The sequence below is a fragment of the Dipteris shenzhenensis genome, chromosome 18 (assembly GCF_047967505.1).
Source record: "Dipteris shenzhenensis isolate YYH24624 ecotype China chromosome 18, Dip_SZ_1.0, whole genome shotgun sequence".
Lineage (NCBI taxonomy): Eukaryota > Viridiplantae > Streptophyta > Polypodiopsida > Gleicheniales > Dipteridaceae > Dipteris > Dipteris shenzhenensis.
In genome coordinates this window covers 52,254,232-52,272,221 of record NC_141613.1, presented here as the reverse complement: position 1 = coordinate 52,272,221, position 17,990 = coordinate 52,254,232, and the positions used below count along the sequence as shown (strand labels likewise).

At 48.0% G+C, this 17,990-nt stretch overlaps 1 protein-coding gene across 4 annotated transcripts in view; it reads left to right on the top strand.

The window, feature by feature from the left end:
- Window positions 1-17,990, top strand: part of LOC147891402 (uncharacterized) — a 264,973-nt gene that overhangs the window by 187,350 nt on the left and 59,633 nt on the right. For all 4 annotated transcript variants that reach the window (XR_015542618.1, XM_087389724.1, XM_087389723.1 and 1 more), the window contains 5 exons: window positions 15,690-15,740; window positions 15,832-15,876; window positions 15,952-15,989; window positions 16,072-16,132; window positions 16,304-16,378. Coding sequence is in view for 3 of the 4 variants with exons in the window: in XM_087389724.1 (XP_087245850.1) it covers window positions 15,690-15,740; window positions 15,832-15,876; window positions 15,952-15,989; window positions 16,072-16,132; window positions 16,304-16,378 (270 nt within the window). In the remaining variant the exon portion in view is untranslated. The remainder of the gene's footprint in view (window positions 1-15,689; window positions 15,741-15,831; window positions 15,877-15,951; window positions 15,990-16,071; window positions 16,133-16,303; window positions 16,379-17,990) is intronic.

Genomic DNA, 17,990 nt, shown 5'->3' with positions numbered 1-17,990 from the left:
GGATTGATAGATTGTATGTTGATGATTGGGCTCTAGATAGAGATGGATCGGTATACATTTCCACTGGGATATCCACTTTAGATAATGCTCCTCTTGTGTTGATGATTTCGGAGCCTCATTTGAGAGGACGCTCTACTAGTCTCAGGATTCTAGATTAGAGTAGGACCTCACAGAGGAAACCTTGCAGATCTAGAGGGTGGAGTGCCATCCCCTTCACATGTGACTGCAACCCTCATTGGTGTTAGTGACTTTTACATTCTCGCTGGCTAGCACCAGGAGACTTGACATTCTCAGACATGAGATTGGTATTCACCAGCAGCCCTCAGAGGGGAGAGCAAAAATGTCCTACAGATGCTTGGATTCAGGAGCGCCTTGTTGTTGCAGCACAGGCTCACTAGCAAATATTGTTAGATTAGAGAACTGCATATGCCTTTCATGTACGTGATTCATTTTGGACTCAGGTGCAAAAAGAGTAAATGAACACTTCTTCGCTACTCTTGGCTCTTGACACATAAACGAGAGATGCTGCTAGATATGCTATATGGCAGTGTATTCCTATAATGGTGAAACCAGAGATGTGGGTCTGACTCAGTGTACCTTTCACTAACATGAAGCTCAGGATTGTGCTTCTTGCGCTTCATAAGGGCAAGTGCCCGCTTTTGGGATATGATTGGGGATCACATTATCTCAGCCCTGCAGGGCGTTTGGGACTCTGGTGAGATACCAGAATCACTTATAAATGCTCTCATTTATCTTATTCCAAAGAGGTTAGCAGAAATTTAGTGTCTCAGTGGAGCCTATTACTCTTTTGGGCACTTTCTACAAAATACTGGCTAAAGCAACCAGCCTGCGGTTGCAACCTTTACTTCTAGATCTTATTCACGACACACAGATGGGCTTAGTGCATGGTAGAAGCATTTTTTATAATACCTTCTCATCTTGGAAAGCTTCTAATTGGGCTATGCAGAGCAGCCAAAGGCTCGCCATTCTACTCTTGAATTTTGAGAAAGCTTATGATAGGGTAGATTGGGGCTTTCTGGGGGCACCCTTTGGTTCGGATTCATAGATGCTTGGATTAGAGGGGTTTCTTCCTTATAGAGATCAGCCTATAGCAAGGTGCTTATTGGTGGAGTCAGGGGAGAGAGGTTTTAGATTTATAGATCAGTCCCACAGGGATGCCCTCTAGCTCCTTTTCTCTTTTTATTTGTGGCAGAAGCTATGAGTATCTACATTAGATCTCAAGCTGATATTGTTTGGCCGAGACTTCCCTTGGAATAGGACGAAGAGCTTTTAAAGAATTGGCAGATGATACTGCTGTTTTTTTGGATGCCACACCACAAAGGCTCACTTCTTTCACAACAGCCGTGGATGTATTTTGTACCTCTTTGCAGCAGCGGCACATATCAATTGGCATAAATCCAATGCCTTTGTGAAGAGGACACCCCAGATTGGTGGGGGAATGACAATGGATTCACTTAGATTTAGAGGGGTGTTCTAGTCAAGTATTTGGGATGGCAAATTGGAATGGGTATCTCTTCATTACAACATTTTGCTCCTATGTTCTCTGAGCATAAGGAGAAAGCTCCTTTTTTGGAGTTCGGTCCAACTTGACCTTGCCTCTAGAGTAGTGTTGGTTAACCAAGTTTTGTTGGCAATGGCTTGGTTTGTATGCTCTTGCTGGTGCCATTCCAAGGATTGTATCGCTCAGCTTAAGAGACTAGTATTGAACTTTTTATGGGATGGACTTGATGGCACTGCAGATGTCATAGCCAGGGTGGCTTGGGAGATGTTGATTGTCCCCACATGGAAAGGGGGTCTCAATATCATGGACCGAGATTTACAGTGGTGAGGAGACTTTTTTTTTTTTTGGCAAAGAAAGAAAACTTCTATTAATGCTTGAAAAAACCCCATACAAATCAGCAACCAAATTAGGGCTGATGATGGTAACTACAAAGAGAAAATCCTAGCTGGATCGGCCTACCGGAAACCCCAACTAGCAGCTTAGGGACTGTCCGGAATAGGGGCTAACAACCAAGGTGGTGGCCTATACATCCAACGGATATATCCCACCGAGAATGTGTAGAATATGCCTACAGGCCAACCCTTGCAGAAACGTTCCCATCTCTCGACAATTCCGCGTGAGTCCGAGATAGTAACCCGCAGAGTGAAGATGATGTCCTGCCAAATGGCAACCAATGTAGCCACCGTTGGTGGAACGTGCTGCCCTCCCATCACCTGACTGCAAAATGGGTGACCTAGATGTTCTAGGTAGTGATGCTGGCTACTATATCCAAGACACTATCTTCCGGAAAAGGTTGCGGGCGAGTGCAAAACAGCGGTATTGCTCAAAAAACTCAATCCGGAAGACCTGCTCGCCATGAATCCTATATGCCGATGAGACCGAGTCGGTAGAGAAAGTTGGACGTCCCTCTGGACCATCCCCCACAAAAAATCTCCCTGCATCCTCTATCTCTTGGCCTTAATCCGGAAAGTTGCTGTCCAAATGCTCTGTTACCGGATAACCCCATAATTAGTATGGGATCGTCTCCAATGTCCCCTCCATGCAGCGAACACATCTGTCATCCACCCGCATTTGCTTTAGTCAGGGACCGGGATAGGCAGACCCCCATGAGCTACCATCCAGAAGAAGTATGATATCTTCTATGGTCTCAAGCTGGACCATAGTCGTGGCCAGAAGCGGTTGACGACCTCTCTAGGAAGCTCGTGCTCCAACCAATTGCTTTCTCGAGGGGGTCGATGCTGCTGCCTCTAGCTGAATGCGTCTACCAATGCATGTCATGTACGAAAAGAAAGGCACCTCCTCCATCCTATTTGAGTGCCTAGCCAGAACCACTCTCTTGGGTCCCATTGAATATTTCTAAGAGGCCTGTCCTCCCACAACCAGCGATGCCAAACTGCTCCCTTTGGACTAGATAGAACCGTAGATGGATCAATATGCCATACTCTGCCTAACCAGCCAATAATCCTGATCCTCTAGCACTCCAAATCCTCCAATACTGTCAGCTCCTCCAACTCCTCTCTGACTCACCCTGTAAAACCCACGATGGAGGAAACCTAGATGCTCTCTAAAGAACTGGACCCTCAGGGGCACCCCCGTCCGCGAGAACTGATCGTGCCAGTAGGGGGGTGTCCATGAGCAGTGCAGCCCCTCCCACCACGACTCAGGGATCGCTGAATCAAGCTCTACCACCCGTATACCTGCTCCTCACATGTGAGAGAGTGCCAGTGTCTGCCCTCTAGATCCCTGGGGAGCTGTCTCCAAGCCCCAAAGGATCTCACTGGGCCACTATCCCCACTTTGCCCATTCGATGTGCGTTCTCTGCCCTAGCATATGTTCATCAGTATCTTTGACCTTCGAGTGCCAAAGAAGCAGCTGTCTCTCGAACTCTTTCCTGCAAGAACGGTTGGCCCGGATGAGTCCTCTTGAGACCCTACGCCATACCATGATCAGGCTCCTCGTGAATGGGGAGCCCCTCCCTGTAAGCGGTGCCTCTGAGAAGATCCACCTAGAAGACTGCTACCACTGATCAGCTCTCTGAGGGGTATTCCTGAGAAGTCACCTTTGTAGGAGGAGCTTCTAGGGCTTTGTGCCAGGTGTGAGACCCCGAACCACTAGCTTGCCGAGGACTTCCCAGCTTTGCATGTCTGGGTCTATGATGCCTAAACCACCACGTGACTGTGGAAGGATCACTATCTACCAGGCCACTCTAGCCCTGGTGTTCCGCATGCCATCCGAGCCCGCCCAGAGAAACTTATGCACCAATTGTCTGAGCTGTTCCATACAGCCCTGATGGAAACACCAACACCAAGTGATGTACCTGGATGTGACGATTAAGACCTGATTGACAACTAAATCCCTGCCTGCGAGGGAGAGCTTGGCTGAGCTCTAGTATAGAAGCCTACGCCGCACACTCTCTAGAACCGGAGCAATGACAAGCTCCCTGCTCGTGAAGCTATCCCCTCGACCCCCTTGCCGTCCAGTATAACTTGAGCAGAATTATAATTAGATGTCAGTGTAACTAACACAAGGCGACACGTTGCGTAGGCAAACTGTTTTAAGATAGGTTGTAAGTACTTGAGCAGAAATGATAAAGACAATACAAAGGAGCAAACATTGATTGTATTATAGAAATGATATTTCTGTTACAACCAGACCATCGCTGCACAACTCCAAGATAGTACCAATCAGACTCGGACTCTCTTGCCTTGACTTGGTTAGAAGCTCTATTGGACTTCCTAGTTCTATCTTGCCTTAACAAACTCATTATCTCCGAAGAAGTTTCTCAACAGTCCCTTCTTAATCTCAGTTTCTACCACCACTCAGTAGGAGCATCACTGACCCAAGCTCACCGCCTTCTACTTCTATTCCTATCTAACATGGTGGACCACATTTCTCCATTGGCTCCTGCGGTTGGTTTCCTATATTCCTCGTGGAGATTCACCATCTTGCCAGTCAACACTGTTCGAATCCTTCACCGCCGCTTCTAGGTTGGCTTTCACGAGAGCTTACTGAGCCGAGTTTCTCGCTGACTGAGCCAATCCCAAGCATCCTATTAATCAGAGGTTGACACTCGCCTCAACTTATCTTGAGTTGTGTCCTCGAAGTTCGTCTTGAGTGACACACTCTGGCTGTTGCTCGAAGGAGAGTGTGCCACCAACTGGTAGTCTCTGGCTAGAGGTGTATCGAGGACGTTTCCTAGGAGGGGATCTTTGTTTTGGATGTTGCTCGGGAGGAGGATCCTTCCTCTTCAAAGTAGGTTCATATAGTCGTCTTTGTCACATCAGCTCCTCTGTTGTAGTGAGAACTTCTTCTCTTATAGTAGGAGCCAAACACACTCTACTATAGCTGTGAAGGCTGCCATGTATTCATGGCAACTATAGGTTGCTTCTTGCTGAACCAAGAGATGCATGAAGATCCAAGCATGAAACAGTTGCCACTATGTGACATGCGGGTGTCATAACAACCTACCCAATCAATATTCGTGAATGCATGCAAATCCAGTGAAGACTAATCACTATAAAACAGTCCCAACTTTTTGTGTCCTTCAAGCAATAGAAGACTCGCTTCACTACTTGGCAATGTTGTGTGGTGGGCTTGTGCATGTACTTGCTTAACTAGGAAACGGCATACTGCAAATCAGGCACACAGTGTCATAGCCCAAATCACTATGTGTGAATGCATGCAAATCCAGTGAAGTCTCATGGGCGAGGTCCTGAGGAAGCGCCGCCAGCATCCAATCTCTAGCTTGTGACCTGGAGGGGTGTGAGCCATGAATGCGTGCGAAGAGAGTCGTGGAACACTCATGCTCCAAATCCTTTTACAACGGCTGCAGCTTGTCTTTTGAAAAAGTGACAGTTCTCGCGACCGATGTGAGCGGAGACAGATTGATTGAATGGGAACCGATTCGGCAATCGAGGTGTGTTGGCCGATTCAAACAAAAAAAATAAAAAACTCTGTCCGCTTTCCTGAAACCCAGGAGACCCCTATAAGAGAATAGGGGTACTCCAGATAAAGGAGTGGGTGAAGGAAGAAGGGAGAGAGAAGAAGAAGCCAAGGAGGAGTCAGCAAGGGGGCAGCAAGGAGGAGGAGGGGAGAGGAGGGGAGGATAGAGGAGAGGAGGAGTGGAGGAGAGGGGGAGGAGAGGAGTAGAGGAGAGGGGGAGGAGCAGAAGAGGAGAGGAAGAGAGGAGAGGGGAGGAGAGGGGGCCTGGAGCGGGGGGGGGGGGGGGGGGGGGAGCAAGGAAGAGCAGGGGGGGAGAGGAGGGAACGGGGGGGGACGTGCAGGCAGCAGCGCGGGGGAGTAGGCTGCAACAGGGGGGAGCAGCAGCAGGCGCGGGGGGGGAGCAGAGTGCAGCGCAGGGGGGGAGGCTGCAGCAGGTAGTAGGGAGGGGCAGCACGCAGGGGAGAGGGCAGCGCGGGGCCAAGGAGGGGGCAGCGAGGAGGGAAGGGAGGGGGCAGCGAGGAGGGAGAAGGAGGAGCGGGGAGTGGAGCAGCAGCAGGGAGGAGGAGCAGCAGGAGGGAAGGGAGGGGGCAGCGAGGAGGGGAGCAGGAGGAGCGGTAGGTCCTGCTCCTGCTCTCTGTCGTAAGCTAGTACGAGCTGGTTGCTTTCTGGGCCTCTTTTTCTTCTTTGGGCAATCTCTGGCAAAGTGCCTCGAGGATCTGCAAATCCTGCATTGGTCCTGCCGACCTGCAACCTCACATCTCTGGCGGAAGAAAGACCCATCGGGTCGTTGTAGCATGATGTGGTCATCTGAAATATTGGGGTCTTAGACAATGACCGTAACCCTAGGTACCCCATCCATCCTGACCGCCTCAGGAGCCGAAGAGGGTTCGCCAGGAAGAGGGGGGATCTCTGCTACCACACCAAACCTCTGGCCAATAACTGAAAGTAGCCGGTGATAAACTGAGGGAAGACCAGGGAATCTGATGAAAACAGAAACTCCCTGCTTGTCCTCTTCAAGTGGGTCAAAGCCCAGTTGAAAGGGAAACAAAAAAATCCTCCTGAAGCCTAGAAAAAGAAAACTGGCCTGTAGCAGGTCTCTCGTGACGTCTGGGGAATCTAGGCACACCTGAAAGAAACCTCGTCCCAACAAACGAACATCCTTAAGGTGGGGGGCGAGCTCCTGGGGAAGTGTCGCAAGCATCCAATCTCTAGCTTGTGACCTGGAGGGGTGGGAGCCATGGATGCGTGCGAAGAGAGTAGTGGAACACTCATGCTCCAAATCCTTTTGCAGCTGCTGTAGCTCGTCTTTTGAGAAAGTGACGGTTCTCGCGGCCGGTGTGGGCGGTAACGGATTGACTAAATGGGAACCCATTCGTCAATCGAGGTGGGAAAGGCCGATTCAAAACCAAAAAAAGAACTCCGTCCACTTTCCTGAAGCCTAGGAGACCCCTAACAGAATTAGGGGTACTCCAGATGAGGGGAGAGGGTGAAAGAAAGGAGAGAGAGAGAGGAATGAGCAAGGAGAGGAGGAGTCAGCAAGTAGAGGAGAGGAAGAAGAGGGGGCAGCAAAGGGAGAGGAAGAAGCAAGAGGAGGGGAGGAAAGAGGAGAGGAGGAGTGGAGGAGAGGGAGGGGGAGGGGCTGGCAGCAGCGAGGGGGGGCTGAAGCAGCGCAGGGGGGGGCTGGCAGCAGCGCAGGGGGAGCAGCAGGCAAGGGGGAGGGGAGGGAGGAGGCAGCGCGCAGGGGGGAGGTAGCGCGCAAGGGGGAGGCAGCGGGGGGGGTGCTGCAGCAGCGCAGGGGGAAGCAGCAGGCAAGGGGGAGGGGAGGGAGGAGGCAGCGCGTAGGGGGAGGCAGCGCGCAGAGGGGAGGAGGTAGCGTGCAAGCGGGAGGCAGCGTGCAAGGGGGAGGAGGCAGCGCGTAGGGGGGGCTGCAGCAGCGGAAGAGAGGAGGGGAGTCGAGGGTAGGGGGGAGGGAGGAAGCAGCAAGGAGGAGAGGGAGGGAGCAGCGAGCAGCAGGAGGGAGCGGGGAGCAGCAGCAGCTGATCTCAATACATCATTTTGACTTGTAGGGCTGTTTTGAAATCCAAGGCATCACAAAAAGGAATGTATGTTCACATACCATGCCAGTGGTGCTTGCTTCAAACCATAGAGGGCCTTTTTTCAGCCTGCATAGCTTATTTTCAGAACCTGCAACCTCAAAGCCTAGAGGTTGGGTGACATAAACCTCTTTCAGTAAATCCCCATGAAGGAAAGCAGTCTTAACGTTCTGGTGGCTTCCCAATGCCTTTGGGATGCAAGTGCAATGACACACCGAATGGTCATGATGCGTGAAGTGGGAGAGAATGTCTCCTCAAAGTCAATGCCATGTTGTTGGGCATAGCCTTTCGCAACAAGGCAGGCTTTATAGTAGTCAGCACTGCCATCAACTTTCCGCTTCAATTTGTAGACCCCACTTAGTGCCTAAAGCACACTTACTGTAGAGATATACAATGATATGGTGGTATAGGATAGACTAGGACTTAGTCTATTTTGTGTGTTATTACTTCGGTACTATATATACCAAGTGCTTGAACTTTGGTTGAACATTTCATTTGGAGTTCACTTGTATTCACTTCTTGCTCTCTTGTGTTCACAATCAATCTCCATTTTGTTCCTACTTGTGGTATCAGAGCTAGTCGATCCAGCCCACTCCCTTCCCACTCTCATGCGTGCTCCAGTTGCACTTCTGTCGTGGAGAAGAAAGTTATGTTGCTGGGTGACTACTCTTCAGCTCACCCACAGTTTGTGAGAGCCCCCTCGAGCTCATTCATCTCATTCCGTACGACTCCCACTCCTGCTGTTGTACCAGCTTCCTGTTGGGCTGCTCATTTTGGTCGTACAGCTTGGCCGTACTGTTCACAGCCGGTCCGTACACCTACAACTTGTCGTATAGCCCGCCATCCGTACCTCACTTCTGTACAGTTTGTACATTTATACAGAATCTGTACAATGTGTACGGTTGCTGTCTGCCCGTCGTACAGTCCGTACTACCCTGCAAGCAGTCCGTACTGCTTGCCTTGGTACCAGATCAGCTCATGCCCATACATCTGAGGCTGTCCGTACAGTTCAGTTAAACTGTCCGTACAACCAGGTGCTGGTATTGTTTCTGTCCATACACTTTGTACTTTTTGGACAGTTGTGGGTGCACTTTTTGTGTGGATATTGCTGTATTCCATAGCACACAGGTCTTCTGGCTTCGACATACAGGTGCATTTGAGATTATTTCAGCTCAAGTGTTGTGCATTTTGAAGCCAAAGTGTTGTTGCATTGTAAGCCAGTGTTTGGCTGAGATTCAGGCCTATTTTGGGGCAGAATTTCATTGCATTATGAGCCAGTGTTTGGCTGTGATTGAGGGCTATTTTTGGGGCAGAAATACATTGCTTTATTGCATTTTTTATCCCGGAAGGGATTGTGATTTCGGCAAATATTTTTGGGGCAGTTTCTTTGCTATTTCAGAGCAGCCCACTGTCAATATATGCCATTGCAGTGATTGCATAGCAGTCAATTGCCTTTCAGTTGCATTTTATTTGCAGGTACATTTTCCCTCATTCTTGAGCTTGCAATCATGTCTCTCAATGAGAATTTTGGTACCATGACTGAGGCAGATAAGTTGGATGGACCCAACTATGCTTTGTGGTCATTTTTTGATGAGTTTGTTGGCTTGCTATTACAGGAAGAAACTGTTGGAATATGAAGCCAAAGTGAGTCTAAAATGAGTGTTCTAGGTGGTTTAGGTGTGTTTTATAGTCTAGTGAGTCCTAGACATGCCACATGTCATATTGGGAGTTATCCGATATACACTATGGCTTTCTAGAGTCTAGTGTCAGACTATATAGTGTTGTACTCGAGTCTTCACACATCAATCAACATCAAGCTCTTTTGGTATCATGTGAGTACTTGTCCATTGCTTTCATTTTCTTTTCATTTCATTTCCATTATGCTTGTTATCTTTCCTTTCCATTCCTAGTGTTAGCTTGCTTCTCTCCCTACCACTATGATCTTTCATGTGGTATCAGAGCGATGTTCCTAGCCCTGCTCTCCTTTCCCTTTCCCTTCCAAGAGGTTGAGGTGAGGGAGGCCAATGAAGCTACTCTACCTCCTCCTCCTTGGAAGGCTTCCCTCTTCTCTCCTTCCTTGAGCTCTCTTCTCCACGCCATGATTTGCCACCTCTCTTCTCCTTCCTTCAGCTACATCTTTCTGTGACCTGTGGACAATGTGATGCTTCTATCCAGATCTAGAAGCAGATCACGGCTTTGTGTCTTCAGCAAAGTTGTAGAGGACCTTGAGTACTATAAATTTTGTTCTTACATCATTGCAATCCGAGTTTTCTATGAAAAGTTATAGCCCTTGCAAGAAGTGACGAAATTTGTTTCTGCGGGCAGAGTTTGTTCTGGAGGTCAATGATTTGACAGCCCAAGCATGATGCAGCCAGCTCAACGTGGAGCTTTCCATCCTCTTTATCATTGACCTCTGCTCCAGCCCGCCATTTGCTCCTTCTACCTGACATTCTCTTGGAGCTGCAACTCGCAAGTTGGTATCAGTCATTCTCTTGGAGTTGCTGTCCTTCTACTTCTGTCTGCCATGAAGAAGTTCGAGACTTGCTCCAGCTCATGAAGAACTTATCAAGGTGATCTTTCCATAGTTACACTTGCATTTCTACTCTTTTCCAGCCATGGAGTCTTCCAAATCAACTACCATTTTGTTCGAGAAGTTTAATGGTAAGAATTTTCCTACATGGCAAACAAAGATGCGTCTTGTACTTATGAAAGATGGAGTGTGGAATGTTGTGCGTGTCAAGGAGAAAAAGCCACAATCAGATGAAAAGAAAATTGTACAGTGTGAGAATCTGAATGACAAAGCTCTTTCTCTCACTACGCTCTCCCTACACTCTCCAGCTAGCCTATGCTCTCCTGCTAGCCCCCGCTCTCCCGCTAGCATCTACGCTCCCCACTAGCCTCTCAGCCCATGCCAGCCTACACGCAGCCCCACTAGCCTCTCAGCCCATGCCAGCCTACACGCAGCCTACGCCTACGCCTACGCCCAGCCTACATGCCTACGCCATCGTTGAGCCTTCGGTTAGCCTAACTCTAGTTAGCACTTCCATGCCACACTCCTTTCAGTTTCCGCTAGAGCACGGACGACCTGACCCATCAGAGGCTTGGGAGAACTTGCTGATGGAGGTTCATAGCATTCGAGAGTGCGAGGAGCTGTCACACTTCGCACAAGAGCAGACATGCTTCACCCAGGAGCAGGCGCGTCTTATATAGGAGCAATCTCAGGCTATCCGAGACCAGGTTGATCTTATTCAAGGGCTCAGACAGGAGATCTCGCAGCTCCAACAGGAGCTCACTGCTATACGTATAGTCCCAGGGAGCACCCCAGTTGTGGAGGCACAGATTGCGAGCATGCAATCTGCCATCGAGGAGACGTCCAGATGGGTCGACGTAGCCAAACGAGAACCTGCAAGGGTAACCGTTTCGGCTACCCTCCTGGAACAGCAGCAGAGAGCCAGCAAGGCTCTCAACATCAGAGTACGTGGGATCCCACTCACTGAGGCTACACCAATAGCAGACGCGACGGCCTTCGTGGCCACTACTCTAGGGGTGATTGAGCATAGGATTGAGAGAGCATGGCGGGTTGGGAGGGACCCCAACCGAGAGCAGCCCCTTATCATACGGTTCCATGACGCCCAGGCACAACTTTCGGCTTTACGTCGTAGGTCAGCCTTACGAGACTAGCCAGCGATCTCCATGGATGAGCACCTCAGTCCACTACAGATTGAGGAGAGGTGCTTTCTGTTGCAACAGCGGGACCAGGCCCGCAAGGAGGGGAAGTGGGCAGTAGTACGAGATGGATGACTCCTTACAGCCCCCCGTCAGGCACCCACCTCTCCTCCCGCATAGGGAGGCGGGGTCTATGATACTCATACATCCGAGACCCTATCCTGTACCATCTGGAACTGTAATGGTACCTTATGGTCAGAACTAGGAAACTTCTCGAAATCCTATACAGGTCACGACATAGTCTTTTATACAAAGACACATCAGAGTTTAGAGCGCCCACTACCACTAGTCAATGGGTATACATGGGAGTATATCTACAGAGATGAGACGAGGGATACTGGAGGGGTTCGAGGGTCAGGAGGCGTCGCAGTCCTTTACAGATCCACACTTTTGGGGGCCATCTCAGTGGAGCAGAGAGATACACATTCCAGGTTTCTCTGGATCCGGATTCGGCACATGGACAACCGGGATCTGTTTATTGTAGTTTGCTACTTTTCCCCCGAGACCTACGGCTTTGTTAGAGATATTTGAAGGGAGGATGAGACATCCCCATTTGCTTCTCTTTATCAGTCCATTGTTGACTACTCTAGCTGCGAATAAGTCCTCCTAGTTGGAGACTTCAACGTGAGGACAGGCGCTGGTCAGGCACTACTCCTCGACTTCAGGGGGGATGATTCCACTCTACTGCCAGACATTGACCTTGAGGAGGCAGGTATGTTACAAGTTTCGGCTGACACACGAGGACCGTTCACATCTTATGGGCAGGCCCTATTAGACCTCGGCAAGATGCATGACCTCATTATTTATAATGGTCTTGACAGATGGCCCGCATCAAGTGGCTTCACGTGCTTTCCACATGGGGGAGGCTTCAGTGTTGTGGACTACATCATGGGATCCCCAGCCTTCACATCTCGCATCACCGACTTTACCGTAGCACCTCTCCCTCCAGGGGCTGATCATACCTATCTTTTTTTTAGCATTTCTACCCCCCGCTGCCCAGCACTTTCTACCCCGTTGAGTTCTTACTCCACCTACCATGATATACGCTTTGATCTGGCAATCACTCACCTACTTACTCTGGCCGTCTGTACATACTTCTCGCATACATTGACTTTATACCCCTATTAGAGGACCGTGCTGCCCTAGTCACCCGCTCACTACATGAGGTTGCTCTTCACGCCTTCCCCCCACACCACCCACTTCACCCGCCCACCACCACGTGGGACCATACCCTGTAATAGCTGGTATGATGATGAGTGTAAGGCTTTACGCCGTTAGCTCAGATTCGAAACCAAAAACAATCTTCCGAATGAACTAGAGACGCCACACGAGTACCGCCAACTGGTACGCAAGAAGAAACTTGACTTTGTGCGTTGGAACGAGGAGCAGCTACTGAACATTCTGTTCAGTAACAATTCTAAGGACTTTTGGCGGAGATTTCTAGAGGGACGGTCCCCCTCACTACTCACTGATAGTCAGGTGTGGTTTGATTATGCACGCACACTCTATGATATCCCAAATCAGCCAGTCCCTAACCTATCACACATGCCACGTCTCACATCCTGCACCCTCTTCACTAGGGGGTTATAAAGGATGCCATAATGAAACTTCATAATGGCCGAGTGAAGATTCATTGCATATGGGATTAACCTCCTAGCCCCGATCTTAGCAAAGCTATTCAATGAAGCTGTTTGCTTGGGGAGAACTACATGACCATTATGATTGGACATGTCATGTCCAAGATTTATGCATCAGTACTTGATTCTGAGGTCAGCAGATTTGCGAAGCATCAAGGACTCAGAGCAGTAGGTCAGGCCGGTTTCAGGTGGGATCATGGGACCATGGACCACATTCTCGTGCTCAAATGTATCATCAAGGAGGCGAGGGCACGGAAGCAAAGGGTTTATTGTTGCTTTGTGGATTTCTGCAAGGCATTTGACATGGTTTTGAGAGCCCGCCTCATACGACGCCTACAAGATTTGCGTTACGACTAGGAGATCATTTGGGCTGTCATGGCATTTTATGAGTGAGTTTCAAGCAGACTCCGGACAGGATCTGGATGGACAGACAAGATCATGAGCACTTTAGGGGTCAAACAAGGGTGCCCATCATCACCTATCTTGTTTGGCCTCTACATTGACGAGCTCAAGACAAAGATGCAGACACAGGGGGGGTAGATTGCTCTCTCGCGGGCACGCTGATCCAGACACTAATTTATGCAGATGACGTGGCTCTCTTGTCTTCCTCAGCAAAGAGGCTCCAGAGACACCTTGACGCACTACAGTCCTTTTGTGAGTCTCATGATTTGAAGCTCAACCTGGGTAAAACCAAGTTATGATCTTTAATACGTTTCGAACCGTCATGCGCCAGGAGGAGTTCGCATTTGATGGGTCCCTTGTTGAGGTAGTTTTATCATACACTTAACTTGGGGTCGTCTTTTCCGGACCCATCTTCACTATGAGACCCGCGATGCATGCACGTCTGAGCAGAGGATATGCTTCACTAGCTAGACTAGAGAGGTAGTGCTTCTGCTCTCACTTTCAGGATCCACGGACCAAAGGGTTGCTTTTTGACTCCTTGTTCCGCCCAACAAGGATGTATGGCAGTCCATGTTGGGGGCCGGACTTGTCGAATACAGAGTAGGCCAGGGTGGAGCGGCTACAGGTTCTCATGTTATCACGGATGATCGGTGGTCTCGAGGATCGCTGCTTCCAAAAGCTTGCCAAGCAACAACACAAGGATCATGTCAACTTGGTTGGGGCTGCAACAAGTGAAGACAAAGAAGAAGATGATGCTTCGACACCGACTCATGCTCTTATTGCCGACATTAGAGATCTCTCTCTTTATTCAGAGGTCTATGTCTCTGATGATCATGACTTTTGTTTCCGATCTATTATTCCTACAGCTTGATGTATTTTGGGGTTCTCTGCCCCGGGTACTCCCCCTAAAATGATTTGTATTCAGTGTTTGGTTTTCATTGAGTCTAACGGTCCTCTGCCTTGGATAGTCCTCCTAAAAAGATGTATTGGTTTTTCTATTTTGGTGTGTGGCTTCCTAACATGTCCTGTTATGAAGCCAAGGGGGGATGTACTGTGGGAGCCATATGTATTGGCTTTGATAGGTCGCGTTATCAGGCCTGGCCGAGTTCCAGGATGTTGGTGTATTCCTAGACCTATGAGCTGGTCATGTAGCCATGCTATAACATGAGCAAGCAAGTGTCCCTCATCCTAGATACGTACTCAGCTCGCAAGGGCCTCCCAACTCTATCCGAATTTCATGAAATCTGTGAAGGGGTAGCTCTTTCCAACGGCTCATCACCAGGCAACGTGCCTCTGATAATGAACTTTGCAAGCAATGCTCTACTCTGGCACTCTGGGTCCACAATGCCTATCCCTCCTTAGGACTATGGCTAAATAATGATGTCCCAAGCTACCTTTTCACTAGCCGGGTGGTTATCCCCTCGTGACTAAATGAAGTTCCTATTGATTCGCTTCATGTGGACAATGCAAAATTAGTATATATATAGGTGAGAGAACCAGAAATGTGGTTCCTAGCCTGAGCTATAATCAAGCTACAAGCAACGAGGAGGGACACAATGTCACATCATACTATACACATAGATTCATAAGAAATGATGCAATCATGCACCTTGAAAAAGTCTTTGATGTTCTCGGGCTGCCTTAAGAGTTTCTAGTGCATGTATCACACTATCTTCTCTCCTCCCAAATCTGTGACAAATTCCCTCTATCCTCTTATCAATTGGTTGTCTACTATGGGCACACTTCTTGACTCGGGACTAAAGAATTCAACACAAGACTCCATATTATTCATGAGCAACATGTTACATGGCATTACCTCCCTTCATTGTGTTGGTTTCTCATTGTCTTGTCAAATGTTATTTTCTTTTTTTTTTTCCCATAGGTGCCTAGTCTGAAGAATTTGGTGTTTCCATCAAGCTGCAAGGTTATATGTATGAGAACTTGTGCCACTATAACATGGTCTTGTTTAACCTTCTAGTCTGCCACTCTAGAGTAGAGGATTATTATGTCTTAGCAAGCTTGATTTTACAAATTTTCAAGTCAGTGATATTAAAGATATTATTCATGACAACTTCTTAAAGCAATTATTATGTTTAACCTTCTAGTTTGTCACTCTAGAGTAGAGGATTATTATGTCTTAGCAAGATTGATTTTAATAGGTTTGCATTTTCTCAATCAGTTTTTCGAGTCAGTGATATTAAAGCTATTATGCATGGCAACTTTCTTAAAGCAATTGTAGGAAGAAATTATCAAGCTAAACATATATTTGAGAAAACTTTTTCCATTCTACTTGAATTCTAGGTTTGATTGTAAAAACTTTCTTTTTAAAAGGAGTTGACTTCGCCCAAATTTGTCCGTATTACACAGGTCCGAGAGCTACAACAAGAGATACAAGATTTACGAAGGAGTCTCAAAAAGGTCTATAAATCATGACTGTACTCAAATTGAGATGTAAAAGTGTTTGCAATTCACCTGGAAAGGTTGCCTATGAGCTTAGTTTTGGGTGCAGGACTATTCACAACCATGCATGGAGAAGAGACCCAAAGCTATAAAGGTGATACTTGCTAAATTTGAATGTTCTGTCATTTTGTCATAAATTTATTCCTCATGAAATGATTGTTGCATGCAGGAGTGGCTAAGTGAAGCAGAGGAGTTTGATGACGAACGGTAGAACTTTTCTTTTCCTCCATGCTCAGTGTTTTGTTAAATGGAATTCTATACAAAAGTGATTCTGTTTATGTGGGATTAGGAGCTGGGATTCCTCTTCTGGATTGGCAGTTGCAAAGAGACTCAGACGTGAAGATCCACAGGTCAATTTTTTCTAATGCAATAGAATGTGCCGATTCTGAACGTCCAGCAGTTAGCTAGATAGGAATCATCATTTTATCAAGTTCTCTCTATGGTTTTAATGTGTGGAATGCATATTAGATACTAAAAGATTGTGGCTAATACAACTTGAGAAAATCTTTGATGTTTTTCAGGTGTCACTAAGTCATTTGAGAGCTCAAATTCGCAATAAGCGGGATGCTCCACATTTGGGATCCCTAGAGGATCATGTACATATCGACAACTAAGCCTTGAGAGGTCTAGTTAGATAGTTTGAGAATAGTGTGTCAACTTTGCATATCAGGCTTGATTTATGTTCTTCAATCACATGAGATTTTTTCGTAGTTTATTGCTAGAAATACCAATCTTGTGTTACAAATTTTTAATAACATATAGAACATTTGTAAGAAAGAGTACAAGCCATTTTGGTTTTGTGGAAGTTATTTTTTGTTATTTGTGGTTTCAAAAAGGGCGTGCAAAGAAAAGTGAGGCTGCTACTCCCCGAGCTCCTTCTACTGCATTTCAGCCTTCCTCCTCCCTCAGCCAGTCCCCCCTCTCAGCCCCTCTCTCCCTCAGCCACCCCCTCCTCAGTCTCTCTCCCTCTGTGCCTCGCCTCTACCCCAACCCCTTTCCCCCACCTCTCAGCCCCCTACCCCCACCCCCTATCCCTGCCCGCTTCCCTCACCCCTCAGCCCCCTTCCCCTTCCCCGGCCCCATCCTCCGCCTCTCAGTCCCTACCCCCGCGCACCTCCCCCGCCTCCTACCCTCCCCTTCTCCGCCCTCTCTCGATTGCTCAAGATAGCGTTGTAGACGAAGTTTGACGGAACTTGACGGAATCTTGATTTGGTCATGGAATCGGGTGTTGATCTTCTGACAGAATCATAGTTGACGGAAAACTCCAATATGGCCATAACAAAGGTCAAGTCCTTTGCACAAGCTGTGAGTTCTTTTGTGGGGCCTCTCTGATCGTAAACCGAGCAAGGCAGGGTGAACTCAAGCACACAAGTGTGGAAGTTACTCCTTGGAACAATATTTTTGTCTATCTTGAACAAGTACAAAGGAGAACGGTCAAACCCACATGAAGTAATTGCACCAATTTAGGATATTCGTGAGAAATTGCCAAGAGGAGTATTGCCTTTGCGTCTTCCTCATCTACTTTAGACCCTAGCGCATTCAACTGTTTTAGCAAATACTGAAATCTATTTAAGCACGTACCAAGGGTCTCGGAATCGCCCATCTTGAAACTTTTTTTTTTTGGGAAAAAAACAGACCGCTATTAAGTATGAAAGAAACTCGCTAGAGCAAGTTCTGTTTGGAAATACAACATGCTAAGCATGTACTAAAAACCACCTCAGAAGAATGAGGTAGAAAGAAACCAAGGCTGAGGCTGAAAATGCCAACTCAACCCTGTAGAAGTCTCAGCAAGGAAGGGAGAGTCTCTCCAATCCCTGAGAAAAGTAACTCTCCTAGAGGAGGCTGCTCGAGGGGATCCCTACATGGTCGCCCATATGGCCATCAAAGTGTGTACCGTATCTGTCTAAGTACTAGCCAAGGTTTGAGAAGGGTGAACCTGAGAACCCTCCATAGCCTCAGTGCATCTGGCTCTCCAAATGTGCCATGCTGCAATGCAAGCTAAAACCTCCCATGGAGAGTCAACCAAGGAATGAGAAGCCTTGAAGAGAGTGGCCGGAACATCCTCTAACGAGTAGGACTCCATAAAGTGTCGTCGAATGTGAAGAGCCCAAGACGAGTCATGTCTCTCAAAGAAAACCTGGGGCCCTGAAAGAGTGACCCAAGCCACTGATCCCCGGGTCATATAGAAGGGGAGGCGAACAAAAGTGC